Raw genomic sequence first — 15,188 nt, forward strand, 5'->3', positions numbered from 1 at the left:
AAGCTATTAGGGCTAAAAGAAACGCCTTCAGAAAATGGAAGAAGGAACCATCTGAAAATAACAAGCAGCATAAGGAGTGTCAAAATGCAAGGCGCAGATAAAGAAGGCCAAGAGGGATTACGAAAAAAAGATAGCATTAGAGGCAAAAAAACATAGTAAAAAATTTTTTCGGTATATTAAAAACAGGAAGCCGGCAAAAGAATCGGTTGGGCCGCTGGCTGACCGAGGGGTAAAAGGGGCGATCAATGAAGACAAAGACGTAGCAGAGAGACTGAATGAATTCTTTGCTTCGGTCTTCACCGAGGAAGATTTGGGTGGGACACCGGTGTCGGAAATGGTATTTCAAGCGGACGAGTCGGAGAAACTTACTGACTTCACGGCAAACCTGGAGGACGTAATGGGGCAGTTCAGCAAACTGAAGAGTAGCAAATCTCCTGGACCGGATGGTATTCATCCTAGAGTACTGATAGAACTGAAAAATGAGCTTGCGGAGCTACTGCTAGTGATATGCAACTTATCCTTAAAATCAAGTGTGGTACCGGAAGATTGGAGGGTGGCCAATGTAACGCCAATTTTTTAAAAAGGCTCCAGGGGAGATCCGGGAAATTATAGACCGGTGAGTCTGACGTCAGAGTCGGGGAAAATGGTAGAGGCTATTATTAAAAACAAAATTACACAGCACATCTGAGGACATGGATTACTGAGACCAAGTCAGCACGGCTTTTGTGTGGGGAAATCTTGCCTGACCAATTTACTTCAATTCTTTGAAGGAGTAAACAAACATGTGGACAAAGGGGAACCGGTTGATATTGTGTATCTGGATTTTCAAAAGGCGTTTGACAAGGTACCTCATGAAAGGCTACAGAGAAAATTGGAGGGTCATGGGATAGGAGGAAATGTCCTATTGTGGATTAAAAACTGGTTGAAGGATAGGAAACAGAGAGTGGGGTTAAATGGGCAGTATTCACAATGGAGAAGGGTAGTTAGTGGGGTTCCTCAGGGGTCTGTGCTAGGACCGCTGCTTTTTAATATATTTATAAATGATTTAGAGATGGGAGTAACTAGCGAGGTAATTAAATTTGCTGATGACACAAAGTTATTCAAAGTTGTTAAATCGCGACAGGATTGTGAAAAATTACAAAAGAACCTTACGAGACTGGGAGACTGGGCGGCTAAATGGCAGATGACGTTTAATGTGAGCAAGTGCAAGGTGATGCATGTGGGAAAAAAGAACCCGAATTATAGCTACGTCATGCAAGGTTCCACGTTAGGAGTTACGGACCAAGAAAGGGATCTGGGTGTCGTCGTCGATAATACACTGAAACCTTCTGCTCAGTGTGCTGCTGCGGCTAGGAAAGCGAATAGAATGTTGGGTATTATTAGGAAAGGTATGGAAAACAGATGTGAGGATGTTATAATGCCGTTGTATCGCTCCATGGTGCGACCGCACCTTGAGATTGTGTTCAATTCTGGTCGCTGCATCTCAAGAAAGATATAGTAGAATTGGAAAAGGTGCAGCGAAGGGCGACTAAAATGATAGCGGGGATGGGACGACTTCCCTATGAAGAAAGATTAAAGAGGCTAGGGCTATTCAGCTTGGAGAAGAGACGGCTGAGGGGAGACATGATAGAGGTATATACAATAATGAGTGGAGTGGAACAGGTGGATGTGAAGCGTCTGTTCACGCTTTCCAAAAATACTAGGACCAGGGGGCATGCGATGAAACTACAGTGTAGTAAATTTAAAACAAATCGGAGAAAATTTTTCTTCACCCAACGCGTAATTAAACTCTGGAATTCGTTGCCGGAGAAAGTGGTGAAGGCGGTTAGCTTAGCAGAGTTTAAAAAGGGGTTGGACGGTTTCCTAAAGGACAAGTCCATAAACCGCTACTAAATGGACTTGGGAAAAATCCACAATTCCAGGAATAACATGTATAGAATGTTTGTACATTTGGGAAGCTTGCCAGGTGCCCGTGGCCTGGATTGGCCGCTGTCTTGGACAAGATGCTGAGCTCGATGGGCCCTTGGTCTTTCCCAATATGGCATTACTTATGTACTTATAAAAATGCTACAAAGCACGTGATTGCAGCAGCTCATCATGGCTCTGCTCCGTCCCTACCCCTCCCCAGTGACTGACTCACGCTTTCTTCTGTCTCCTCTGGAGTCCTGTCCCTGGGCCCTTGCCTCCTCCAGCCAGCAGCCTGCCCCTTGTCTCCTCTTTCTCCTCCAGCCGGCAGGCCATGTGGAGGAGAAGAGTTGCGGTCGGGGGCCAGAGGAAACTCCATTAGCAGTAGAAAATGGCGGCTGGGCTAGCACCGGCCGGACATCCATCCATCCCGCGTCCGGCCGCAGCGGCAGGCTACAGGATATCCTCTCTACTCTCATTCTTGATCTCCTTCCTATCTCTCTTTCCTGATCTTCAAGATTCTTGTATCTGCTGGCTGCCATCAGTAATGCTCTACTGTCATCACTGTATTATTTAGTATGTTCAAGGTGAGCTGTACAGTGCCAGATAAAACTCTGTGTTTGCATCATCTCTGAGAAACATTACTGCTGTCTCTGTATCACTCACTGTAAACAGTCAGGCAGCTGAGTTGAGTGCAATGGCAAATCACTTGCCTTGGGACAGGCAATGGCAGGAAGCAATACCTGGAGTGGCAGGATTGAAGACTGCAGGAGTGGCAGGATTGAAGACTGCAGTAGTAGCAGGCTGAGGGGGGGAAGTATGAAGAAGACAGAAAAGAAGGGAGCAAGATGCTTATAAGAGGCAGCAGCAGCAGCACTCAGTAGGAAACAGCAATGGCTGGTTTTCCACAATTGTGTGGCAGTCACTGCACAAGCATGACAAACTAGAATCATTGCCATTTCAAGATTCCAACTCATACACTTCTTCCAGCACAGTGCTGTGTAACTTGACCCCCAGTAAGCATTATAATATTCAGAGATCCTTCCAGCAACTCCCGTCTCCAATTTCTTTGTCTGCCAAAGTACCAGAAGACATTACACTCAAAACGTACAGCGCTGCGTACGTCTAGTAGCACTATAGAAATGATAAGTAGTAGTAGTAGTAGTTTACAAGGCCTTTAACACCCGATCAAAATGTTCTGTTAGTCAGGAAGGCCCCAATGCTGAAAACTCCAGTGCTGTACTGAACAGCGCCGGACAAATAGTGCTGGAACAGCATGTCAGAACAACTCCCTAATGCTCAACACTAAAGAGATGTACATACAGGCGCGCTCATAGCACTAAGTATTAGGAAGTTGTTCGGGAGATAAGGGGGAGGATGGTGTCTGGCACATGCGCTCAAGAGTTGTGCATTAAGCACAGCTCTTGAGCTCATGACCAGAATGCCATACAGAGGAGGAAGAAGTGCCCATAGATTCCATTCATATACCACAGCAGCTTTGCATCCCTGAATGAACTAGAGGTTCCTCTAAAGGAGATACTGCCCAAAGACCAGGCATCTTCTGCAAAAGCAGCATACACCTTTGCACATTATGATTGCATTAGAACGTGCTCACCACCAACTTGTCAGAAACTCTCTGGACGCCACTTCCTCAGAGACATCAGTCTGATCCAGGACTTCAGTCAGCTCCAGACCGTTCATGAAATAATGATCTGGAATACACCCACTGCCATTTATGGCTGCCAGAGTCCAGTTCAAGAAACCTATTTCCAGCAACTGGCCATTCCAATTCGTAACTCCAGCATACCTAACCCTCATGATACTGCCTTCAGTCTACTGTGGAAAGCCAAACAGAAGCTGCTTAAGCATGGAGTCAACTTGCTTTAATCCTTGCTTTCTACAGAATCAAGGAACTGGTTGGGAAACCCAGACACCCTAAAACCAGCTCCATCCTAGCGTAGGGTTTGCAGCGAAAAGAGCAATCTTATTTGGCACGCTGTCCTCTGAGCAATGGGGAGGAATAGGGAATAACCTCATCAGCATGCATTTGCATGCTCATTGTGCTGTGAGCCAGTGAGTTCATTGTTTCATGCACTGGTCGGCTCTGAGCATTCTACGATAGCAAGTGCAGGCGCTAGTCCGGTGCTAATGGCCTCTAGCACCCGCATTTGTTTCTGAGCATCGGGGCCTTAATCAGCCAATTTAAGGACAATAAGAGTTATTAGTACTGAGTGAACACAACAGTCTTACCTTGAACACCTTCCAAGAGTAGGTCAACACCTTTTCTGTAAAAGCTGAAGGCAGCTTCATAATCTTCATCTTCCTCTTTCTTCAAAGCCAGTTTGATCAGCTCCCCTGCTTTTTCTAGGTAGTATGGTTTGCCAAGTCTTTGCCATAGGCTGCCAGTGAAGAGATTTCGGCTCTCCCTTTCTGCTTCAGGTTTGCTTCGCTCATGATCAAGTGTGTTTATACCTTTTGCTGAGGGCTCAGGGGAAGGACAGAGGCCAAAACCTCTACTGGGAGAATTCTGATTAGATGCCATTCCATCATCCAGTTCCGCAACAGAATCTACATCTACCGTCAAAGAGATCAGATCACTGTCACTTGAAAAACCTGTGAAGATAACAACGAATGCAAACAGAAATTCAAAGTAAGTAGCAATAAGAACCATGCAAACTTTACCAATTAGATTGTTGTCACTAAAATGTATCATTACAATAACACATTTTTCAATGTTCAGCCAATCACTTAATTTAGAACGTATTCTGCTAAATGCTACTATAATGGTTTGGATAATACCTTCTAGGGTCAGATATGCAGAGTAATTTTAAAGACAGATAACCAATGAAGACCTCAGAAAATAAACCCTTTTTCCTTTTCTTTAAGTAAAAAGTTGCATTTACTAAGAAACAAAATAAATTTCATGCTATGTAAAGTGGGAAAGAGCTTTCAGCTATGTGGGACCTTCATTTATGGGAGTCAAAGAGAGGGTACAAAGTACACCAACCAAACAAGTACACAAAAAAAAGCACAAATGGACCTTCAGGAGCAGGACAACAAGAGGGTCTTTATTAAAAACACCCAACATGGGCCGTGTTTCAGCGACCAATCAACTGCATCAGGGGTCACAAATCCTTGCAGATTCTTTGTTAAGTGATACAGGTCTGCCACTAATGGAACACAGCAATATAATGCGCGCTCAGAGCGTCAAGATGTATGTAAATAGTAAAAAACTAAGAGTCCTGCTCTCACGGTAAATGCTGTCAGGAAACTACCACCAGCCAGTCTGGCATTTTTTCCGACAGCGTTTACCATGAGAGCAGGACTCTGAGATTTTTTACTATTTGCGTACATCTCGACGCTCTGAGCAGGCATTATATTGCTGTGTTCTGTTAGTGGCAGACCTGTATCATTTAAGAAAGAATATGCAAGGATTTGTGACCCCTGATGCAGGTGATCAGTCACCGAAACACGGCCCTTGTCAGGTCTTTTTAATAAAGAACCTCTCATTGTCCTGCTCCTGAAGGTCCATTTGTGCTTTTTCTGTGTATGGAACACATCACCATCCAGTGTCAGTAGCATGATCAGTGATTTTGGCTTTCGTAAAGTGCTGAAAACATGGATTTTTGATACTTACCTTTATTAGGCTAAGGGTTTTTGATGTTGAACTAGATTTGAAGATGTTGTTATTACATTGTGAATTGTGAAATGTTTTACTGTACACCACATTAAAACATTTCTATTAAGCAGTAAATCAAGAAAATTCAGCAACTGCAGCATTGGGAGAACTGAGGCCAATGCTGGACAGACTTCTACAGTCTGTGTCCCACAAATGGTAACAGACAGGTGAAGCTTCGGCAATCCAGTGTTGTAGATCACTTTATTGTCATGTGCTGCCATTGAGGGTGCTGCGCAGCTCAGGGGGGAGGGGAAAATATCTTGACTGGTAAGTTAATACTGTCAGCAATACTTGAGGATGATATATGGTTATAACCAAGATTCCATTATGTGTGGCATACCTATATGGTTGGCATGATGAAGACTTGACAACTATTGTTTAAGCATGGGTGGCCAGTGGCCGGGGCCCACATAGAGTGGCAGGTGTGGCTCTGGCCACCTTGTTGGGCAGACTGGATGGATCGTGCAGGTCTTTATCTTCTGTCATTTACTGTGTTACTGTATCATGACCAATCTCTCAGTCACAAAGTTTCATGGGCTATATCAATGAAATTCAATCAATGGCTTAGGCGCAGGATGTGATCATTTAACCCTCCTCTCTAATGTAGGTAGGTGACAAGTGGAGTGCCACAGGGATCTGTACTGGAACCAGTTCTATTTAAGATATTTATAAATGATCTAGAAATGGGAACAATGAGTGAGGTGATCAAATCTGCAAATGACACAAAACTATTCAAAGTTGTTAAATCGCACATGCACTGTGAGAAATTCCAGGAGGACTTTCTGAGATTGGCAACCTGGGTAACCCAATGGCAGATGAAACGTAATGTGGACAAATGCAAAGTGAAGCACATTGGGAAGATAACCCAAATTATAGCTACTTGATGCTAGATTCCACATTAGGAGTCACCACTCAGGAAAAACATCTACTGTGTCATTGTGAACAATACGTTGAAATCCTCTGCCTAGTGTGTGGCAGTGGCCAAAATAAGCAAACAAAATGTTAAGAGTTATTAGGAAAAGAATAGAGAAAACAAAGAATATCATAATGCCTCTGTATCACTCCATGGTGCAATCTCACCTTACGTATTGTGTGCAATTTTGGTTGCCACATCAATACAAACACGGACACACCATGAAGTTACATAGCAATACTTTTAAAATGAACAGAAGAAAGTATTTTTTCACTCAGCATATAGTTAAGCTCTGGAACGATAAAAGCACCTACTGAGACTTCCCTTAATCCCTCCAATGGAGAACTGCTCAATCACAGCACCATTCTGTAACCTGGACGTGCCAAGTACCAGTATGGACCTCCATCTTTTTGGACATCCCTTCCCCTTCAGGCAATTGAATTTAGACATCACTATGTTGGTTCGTCTCTAGTCCCACTCAAACATATCCAGGCCATGCCCTCTTGCCATTAGGACATACAAATCGTTCATATCCTGGCTTTATAAAATCTAGATTGGACATCCATGTTACACGAATGTCCAGATGCCAGTTTTCCGACATCCAAAACACAAATAGAGCTTCTAAAATAACCACCTTAGCGGCTCACCTCCAAGTTCCGACTGGCTGGTAAATGTTGCATCATCAAGCCCACACAATCTTTCGAACTGAAGGAGAAAGGCAGAAAGATTAAACTAGTATTACATTTGAAAATGAAAGCATAGCATTAAATCAAACAAGATGAGAAAATGCCGTCTCCACTTGAAACCTGCAGAACTATCTGTTATTACTAGGTTTTGCCTTGTTCAATCAATGACTGGTTGTTTTACAAGGGTTAATGATGCTATAAAATCAGGATAAAGCAAGTAATAGTGTTGTACTCTTGAAGAATCACCTGCATTATTACACCTCTCTGCCTGTGTTCCTTTCAAGATCCAACTTACATATCATCGTTAAAGCAATGTGGGGAATAGTTAAATCCTTCAACTTTAATTGTAAATCAATGTGGGGAATAGATAATCCTTCCACTTTAATCCGCACACATATCTTTTCTTTAGGCATAATGATCACCAGTTATAATATATGATATGGGCCCTCAGAAGTGGCGTACATTTCACTTGTTAATTGCATAGAAATAGCAGCAAGAACGCTTTCCACTCGTCATGGTCCCAAAAAATTTTTTAACATTTTTCCATCATATTAATTTTCAACTCTCTTGAACTTTTTAACAAATAAATGTATTCAAAACTCATTCGACAAAGTTCAGCACTTTTGTGGAATGGAGTTTCTGAATACACTATACGTGAATATTTGTTTAAAAGTTCAAAAGAGTTGAAGATTATAATGATGGAAAATGTTTTGGGGACCAATGACGAGGGAAGCATCTTGCAGCTATTTTTAGCAAGTGAAATGTATGATGTTTCTGAAGGTCCATATTCATTACTATAACTGGTGATCATTGTGCCTAAAGAAAAGATTATGTGCTGGGATTAAAGTTGAAGGACCAACCTACATATCGGCACCATTCATGAGCTCCTATATTTATGCAACAGAGCAGGTTAATGCATAGGGTGGTGAGGAATAGAGGGGAAATGCTGGAGAGCAGCAAAGGAGGATGAGTGAAGGAAGGACCTAACAACAGCAAAGGAGAGAAAAGAACCAACATCCTGGGAATTCTCACCAAAAAAAGAAAATGATGCAAAAATAATTATGATGGCATATTACTGCAGGGCCTGGAGCTGCAACTGTATGCGTATATATTTGAGGGTGTGTATGTGTTGCTGCAGAATCAAGGGATGGCAATGTGTAGTATGCATGCATACACATACTGTTGTAAAGACAAGCGAGTGCTGCTACGCTGCTACATGATCAAGGGTACAAAGTGTGTATGTTGTGGGGGGGGGGGGGGGGGAGCACAGTGGATGCACGTTGCTTCAGGGATGAGAGATGTAGCAGTGTGTGAGGGGTAAAGAGGCCCTCCTCTTTAATCCCTATGCTCTCCCTCTTCATCCTTCCCCTCATTCCCCATCAGCACAAATTCCATAGTCTGATCCTGCTTCCCACCTATTCTGCTTCTGCTTTCCTCCTCCCCAGACTGCTGTCTCATTGTTGCCTTCTGCTTGTTTGATGTCCTTAGTTTTCCTGCATGGTCCCTAAGCACATGCCGCGGTTCTGTTTAAGAAGCGTTAGTTACGCGTTAGCGCCTAACGTAGCTTAGTAAGAGGGCCCCTAATGAATTACAAAAAAAAAAACCTCCATTGGAGGAAAAGTCTTAAAAACCACACAACTAAGGACGGTTCTGGGCTGGCTTGTAGGGTCTGAGTCCCGCATATAGCAATCCAGTTTAGGATGGGCTGGAGAGAGCTTCAACTGAAACTCCAGTAATTTGGAACATGAGGACAGTGCTGGGCAGACTTTTAAAGTCTGTGTCCCGCAACATGACAAGACAGATTCGGAAGGCTGGAGTGGCTTTGACGGCAACTCCAGTAGTTGGAGCATAAGGGACAGAGCCGGGCAGACTTCTACAGTTTATGTCCAGAAAACAAAGAAAGAGGCCATGGTCAAGAGTAATATCACCACTGTTTGTTTTGATTATTCTTGAATTGATATGAATGTTACTGTTGGGCAGACGGATGGACCAGTTCGGGTTTTTATTCGCCATCACTTACTATGTTTACTATGTTGTTGGCAAAATGTGGGGGTATAAATGAGATAATAAATAATAATAAAAATCTTTGAGATTTGAAGAATGAAACATTAAGGAGGTCTTTTACTAACGTGCACCTGGCATTTTTAGCTCTCACTAAAAATCAGCTGGCGCTAAACACCGAGATACCCACAGGAATATACTGGGCATCTCAGCATTTAGTGCCAGCTGATTTTTAGCGTGAGCTAAAAACGCTAGTGCACCTTAGTAAAGAACCCCCCAAAGTTGCAAATGCCCATGCTCAATACATGCTTTGTACAAGACCTCTATTGAAAATATGATAAAGTTTTACAGATCTGTCAAGGTGAATATTACATCTAGTCCCACGTACAGTGGAGTGGAGGAGTGGCCTAGTGGTTAGGGTGGTGGACTTTGGTCCTGGGGAACTGAGGAACTGAGTTCGATTCCCGGCACAGGCAGCTCCTTGTGGACTCTGGGCAAGTCACTTAACCCTCCATTGCCTGCCGCATTGAGCCTGCCATGAGTGGGAAAGCGCGGGGTACAAATGTAACAAAACAAAACAAAAAAAAATGGAACCAAATGAGCACGAGTTGGAAACGTGTGAGTACTTGTGACAATCATTAGGGCCCAACCCCTGTTGCTGTTCTTTTGCAAATCTTGTCACAGAAATTCTCAGAATCTCTAAAAAGCCCAAATAAATCCTAGATTGTAAGAAGGGCTTCTGATCCTAAGGGGTACGTCTACTAAAAGTGCGCTAGTACATGAGCTTGGTGTGTGCTAACAAGTGACTTTCCCACGCGCTAAAGCCCGTTTCTAGTTCGCCCAAGAAACAGGGCATTTTCAAGTATTTCTTTTACAGGTCATGCGCTAATGTGACCATTAGCGCGTGTAACCTGAAAAGAATTGACACAGCAGATCTTACTGCCTCCCATTTAGGAGACACTAAGGGCTTCGCATATGGACGCTTGTTACTCCTTAAAAAAATACTAGGACTAAGGGCACGCAGTGAAGCTACAAAGTAGTAATTTAAACGAATCAGAGAAAATATTTATTCACTCAATATGTAATTAAACTCTGGAATTCGTTGCCAGAGGAATGTGGTAAAAGCCGTTAGCTTAGTAGGGTTTAAAAAAGGTTTGGATGCTTCCTTAAAAAAAAAGTCCATAAGCCATTATTAAAATGACATGAGAAAATCCACTGCTTATTTCTGGGATACAAACCTTACAATAGTAGAGTTTTACACTGCAGGATTGCTGCGTTAATTGTGACTTTGTCTCTTAACAGGGGAAGTATCATATGATCACCAGGGGATTATATCAACCATTTATCTTGGTATACCCTTTTGGTGATGGATGTAATCATTGACTGGCCCCCCTCCTGCCTAGATACTGATTTTATTGTTTTTTATGTTATTTATATTCTCGTTGTCACAAACGTATCCGCTTACTATCACAGTCTACTTCCTGCCAATATCTTAGGTCAGGGCTGTATATACAGTGCTCCGGTCTAATTCTTCTGCCCAAAGCATCAAACATGTGAAAGACTGCACTTATCTGAAGGTCCGGTGCTCATGAAACACCGACAGGTGCCTGTTCGCTCTGTTCTGCTTTCTCAAGGGATCAATGCACTCAGGACCTGGAAAAAAATATATACATGTCTGGTTTTCCAATAATACTTGCGTCTTCCAGTATTTTGGCCTGAATAAGTATCTAAGTAGATGGCTCACTAAGCTTGCAGTTTTCTCTCCGGATCACAGCATTTGAATTATCAGAATGGCGGCGTTTTGGTAGCTGATACCGGTACCACGCGTATTTCCGGTTCAATCTTGCTGGTGTATCACATAAAGCATCCCCAGTGGATGTATGTATTGAGACCTTTGGGTTCTAATGTGTCTAAGTGATAAATCCAGAAGGTCTCTTGCTGTAGGAGTTTTCTATTCCTGTCTCCTCCTCTCTAGTCGCTGTGATATGATCATAACAAGCATTTGAGAGTGTCAGCTGGATGATTGTGTTGTATACATGTTGCCTAGCGGTGCTCCAATGTTGCGTGCTGAGATCCTAGAGCGATGTTCAATCATTCTGGCATTTAAAGATCTACTAGATTTGCCAATGTATACTTTATTGCATGAGCATTTGATATAATATACTATGTATGGAGTCCGACAGTTTGTGCTGTGTCTCAGCTGGTAAGTCCTATCGTTGTGTTTAAACGTGTCTGTCTCAGTCGTGGCCTTGCATGTTAGACAGTTGGGTCTATGACATTTCACATGTCCTTTGCTTGTGTTTGTTGATTGGGTATCTCGATCTCTTAATTCAGCAGGGCTTAATATTTCTTTGAGTTTCTTGGCACGAGAAAATGCCTTCCTTAAACCATGGTTGGTGAACAACAGATGAGCCTTAATTATATCCCAATGTTGTTTGATGATATGGGCGACCCTCTCTCCACCTGGTGCATATCTCATGACAAATGTCATGACCTTCTCGGCCGATGCGTCTTGTTGTTTAGCTTGGAGTAATAACTACCTGTTGTTATATTTTGCCCTAGTGTACAATTTCTTTAACGTCTTCAAAGGGTATTTACGTTGCAGTAAATTCCTGCTAGATATCTGTGCTTCTGTTCTGAAATCTCAGTCCAATGAGCAGATACGCTTAAAGCGTAAGAACTGTGAGAATGGGAGGCTATCACAAAGTGATTTAGGGTGGCAGCTGCTATATTCCAGTAATGTATTTCTGTCTGTTGGCTTCATGTATACTTTTGTCTGGAAAATATGTTGTGAACGGTGTATTTCCACATCTAAGAAATGAATACAGGTGTCCGAGGAGGTGGATGTAAACTGCAACCTCAGATGGCAGTTGTTTAACCAGCTAAGAAACCTCTCTAATGACGCGGAACTTCCATTCCACAATAGGAATATTTCATCAATGTAGCGTTTCCATAAAAATATCTGTGATCTGAAAGGGCAAGCCATCAGCCATTTTTCCTCAAATGCAGTCATAAAAATGTTTGCTAATGTTGGGGTGAAAGTAGCGCCCATGGCGACTCCCGAGGTTTGTAAAAATAGTTTATTGTGAAACAGGAAGAAATTCTTACATAATGCTATTCGTGTTAATCTTAATACAAAATCAGAGGGGACCTCATGTGGTCTGGGTCGTTTCTCAAGTGTATCGCCGATTACTTCCAGTAGTTCGTCTTGAGGGATTACTGTGTACAGTGATTTGATGTCCAAAGTCACTAGTAATATCGGAGTATCTGGTAACCGTACTTCTTGAAGCATGTTAAGAAAATCCATTGTGTCTTTTATATATGAAGCACTTTTAAACACAAATTATTGTAAAAATGTGTCAACGTATTTGGACAATGGTTCCAATAGCAAGCCCCTGGGAGGACATAATCGGTCTGCCTGGTGGGTTCACTGGATCTTTGTGAACGTTGGGTAAAAGATATAATACTGGGATCATCAATGTTTTATTGTTCAGGAACATGTGCTCCTTCCCTGTCACAAATCCTTTCTGCAATCCCTCTTGGGTCATTTGTTCAATCATATCTTTAACCTCTTGTATAAATTCATTTCCAATCACCTGGTAGGAGGAGACGTCTGATAGTTGTGATTCTGCTTCAGCGCTGTACTTCGCCCTGTCTTGGAGGACAACTGCTCCTCCCTTATTTGCCCACTTTATGATGAGGTCATTATTTTCCTTCAAATCTCGCAGTGCTTGACGTTCCATTCTATTCAAATTATTGTGTCTTCCAATGTTCCATTTCATAGAATTTATGAACATCCTGTATCACCAACTGTTTGAATACACAACGTACTGCAACGTAAATACCCTTTGAAGACGTTAAAGAAATCGTACACTAGGGCAAAATATAACAACAGGCAGTTATTACTCCAAGCTAAACAACAAGACGCATCGGCCAAGGTCATGACATTTGTCATGAGATATGCACCAGGCGAAGAGAGGGTCGCCCATACCATCAAACAACATTGGGATATAATTAAGGCTCATTCGTTGTTCACCAACCGTGGATTAAGGATGGCATTTTCTCGTGCCAAGAATCTCAAGGAAATATTAAGCCCTGCTGAATTAAGAGATCAAGATACCCAATCAACAAACACAAGCAAAGGACATGTGAAATGTCTTAGACCCAACTGTCTAACATGCAAGGCCATGATTGAGACAGACACGTTTAAACACAACGATAGGACTTACCAGCTGAGACACAGCACAAACTGTCGAACTCCATACATAGTATACTATATCAAATGCCCATGCAATAAAGTATATATTGGCAAATCTAGTAGATCTTTAAATGCCAGAATGATTGAATATCATTCTAGGATCTCAGCACGCAACATTGGAGCACCGCTAGTGCAATATTGTATACAACACAACCATCCAGCTGACACTCTCAAATGCTTTGTTATTGATCATATCACAGCGACTAGAAGAGGAGGAGACAGGAATAGAAAACTCCTACAGCAAGAGACCTTCTGGATTTATCACTTAGACACATTAGAACCCAAAGGTCTCAATACATACATCCACTGGGGATGCTTTATGTGATACACCAGTAAGATTGAACCGGAAACCGGAAAGACGCGGTACCGGTATCAGCTACAAAACGCCGCCATTCTGATAAGTCAAACGCTGTGAGCCGGAGAGAAAACTGCAAGCTTAGTGAGCCATCTACTTAGATACTTATTCAGGCCAAAATACTGGAAGATGCAAGTATTATTGGAAAACCAGACATGTATATTTTTTTCCAGGTCCTGAGTGCATTGATCCCTTGAGAAAGCAGAACAGAGAGCGAAACAGGCACCTGTCGGGTTTTCATGAGCACCCGGACCTTCAGATAAGTGCAGTCTCTCACATGTTTTGATGCTTTGGGCAGAAGAATTAGACCCGGAGCACTGTATATACAGCCTGACATAAGATATTGGCAGGAAGTAGACTGTGATAGTAAGCAGATACGTTTGTGACGAGAATATAAAATAACATAAAAAACAAAAAAGCAGTATCTAGGCAAGAGGGGGCCAGTCAATGATTACATCCATCACCAAATGGGTATACCAAGATAAATGGTTAATATAATTCCCTGGTGATCATATGAGACTTCCCCTGTTAAGAGACAAAGTCACAATTAACGCAGCAATCCTGCAGTGTAAAACTCTACTATTGTAAGGTTTGTAGTCATACATTGGCAGTAGAGTATAGCCATACTAGTGTGACAGTATTTCTGGGATAAGCAGCATAAAATGTATTGTACTGTTTTGCAATCTTGCCAAGTACTTGTAAACTGGATTGGCCACTGTTGGAAACAGGATGCTGGGCTTGATGGACCTTCAGTCTGTCCCAGTATGGCAATATTATGTACTCATGTAACAATAATAATAATAATAATAATAGCAAAATCAAACATATAAACGGTAAGTGACCGACTCACCTGCAAATGCGCAGTAGAGTCGGAACGCTGAGAGTGTAGAAGTCCAAGCCTCACCTCCACCAGCAGTACAGCCCAATAGGGAGGAGGGCTTGGACATGGGCGTGGAAATCGGAGGAGGAGGGAGCAGGGTGGGAAGGAGGGGGCGAAACTGTGGGAAACAGATGCAGCGATGGAGAACTGACGACACGACGACGGCGGAAAGGGGGGGCGACGCCAGGGGGGATGGCGAAATGGCGGCGGCGGGGACGGCAGGGCACAGGAGGTCACAATTGCGGTGGATGGGAGCCCGAGGATGGAGGGTAGGGGAGAGAACAATTGATGGACACGGGTGGATGGAGCGGATGGGAGGGGGGAGAGGAGGGTTGCTGGACATGGGGGGAGGGCAGGGGACAGAGCAGAGTTGGTGGACGGGGGGAGGCCATAGGAAAACAAAAAACTAGCCTGTTGTTAAGGGCTTAACGGCTAGTTTATTTATAACCCACATTATCATAAAATTCTAAGCGAGGAACAAAAGTACATACATAATAAAATAACACATTAC

General features: G+C 42.8%; 1 protein-coding gene across 3 annotated transcripts in view; it reads right to left on the reverse strand.

The window, feature by feature from the left end:
- RPS6KC1 (ribosomal protein S6 kinase C1) overlaps positions 1–15,188 on the reverse strand; it is a 335,059-nt gene that overhangs the window by 215,318 nt on the left and 104,553 nt on the right. The window contains exons 6-8 of one of the 3 annotated variants that reach the window (XM_030196044.1): positions 9,663–9,672; positions 7,145–7,194; positions 4,156–4,518 (exon numbers count right to left, since the gene is read on the reverse strand). In XM_030196044.1, the coding sequence (XP_030051904.1) occupies positions 4,156–4,518; positions 7,145–7,194; positions 9,663–9,672 (423 nt within the window). Of the gene's footprint in view, positions 1–4,155; positions 4,519–7,144; positions 7,203–9,662; positions 9,673–15,188 lie in introns of those variants that run through there. The other 2 variants (XM_030196043.1, XM_030196042.1) reach the window with 2 other exon arrangements.

The sequence above is a fragment of the Microcaecilia unicolor genome, chromosome 3 (genome assembly GCF_901765095.1).
Source record: "Microcaecilia unicolor chromosome 3, aMicUni1.1, whole genome shotgun sequence".
Lineage (NCBI taxonomy): Eukaryota > Metazoa > Chordata > Amphibia > Gymnophiona > Siphonopidae > Microcaecilia > Microcaecilia unicolor.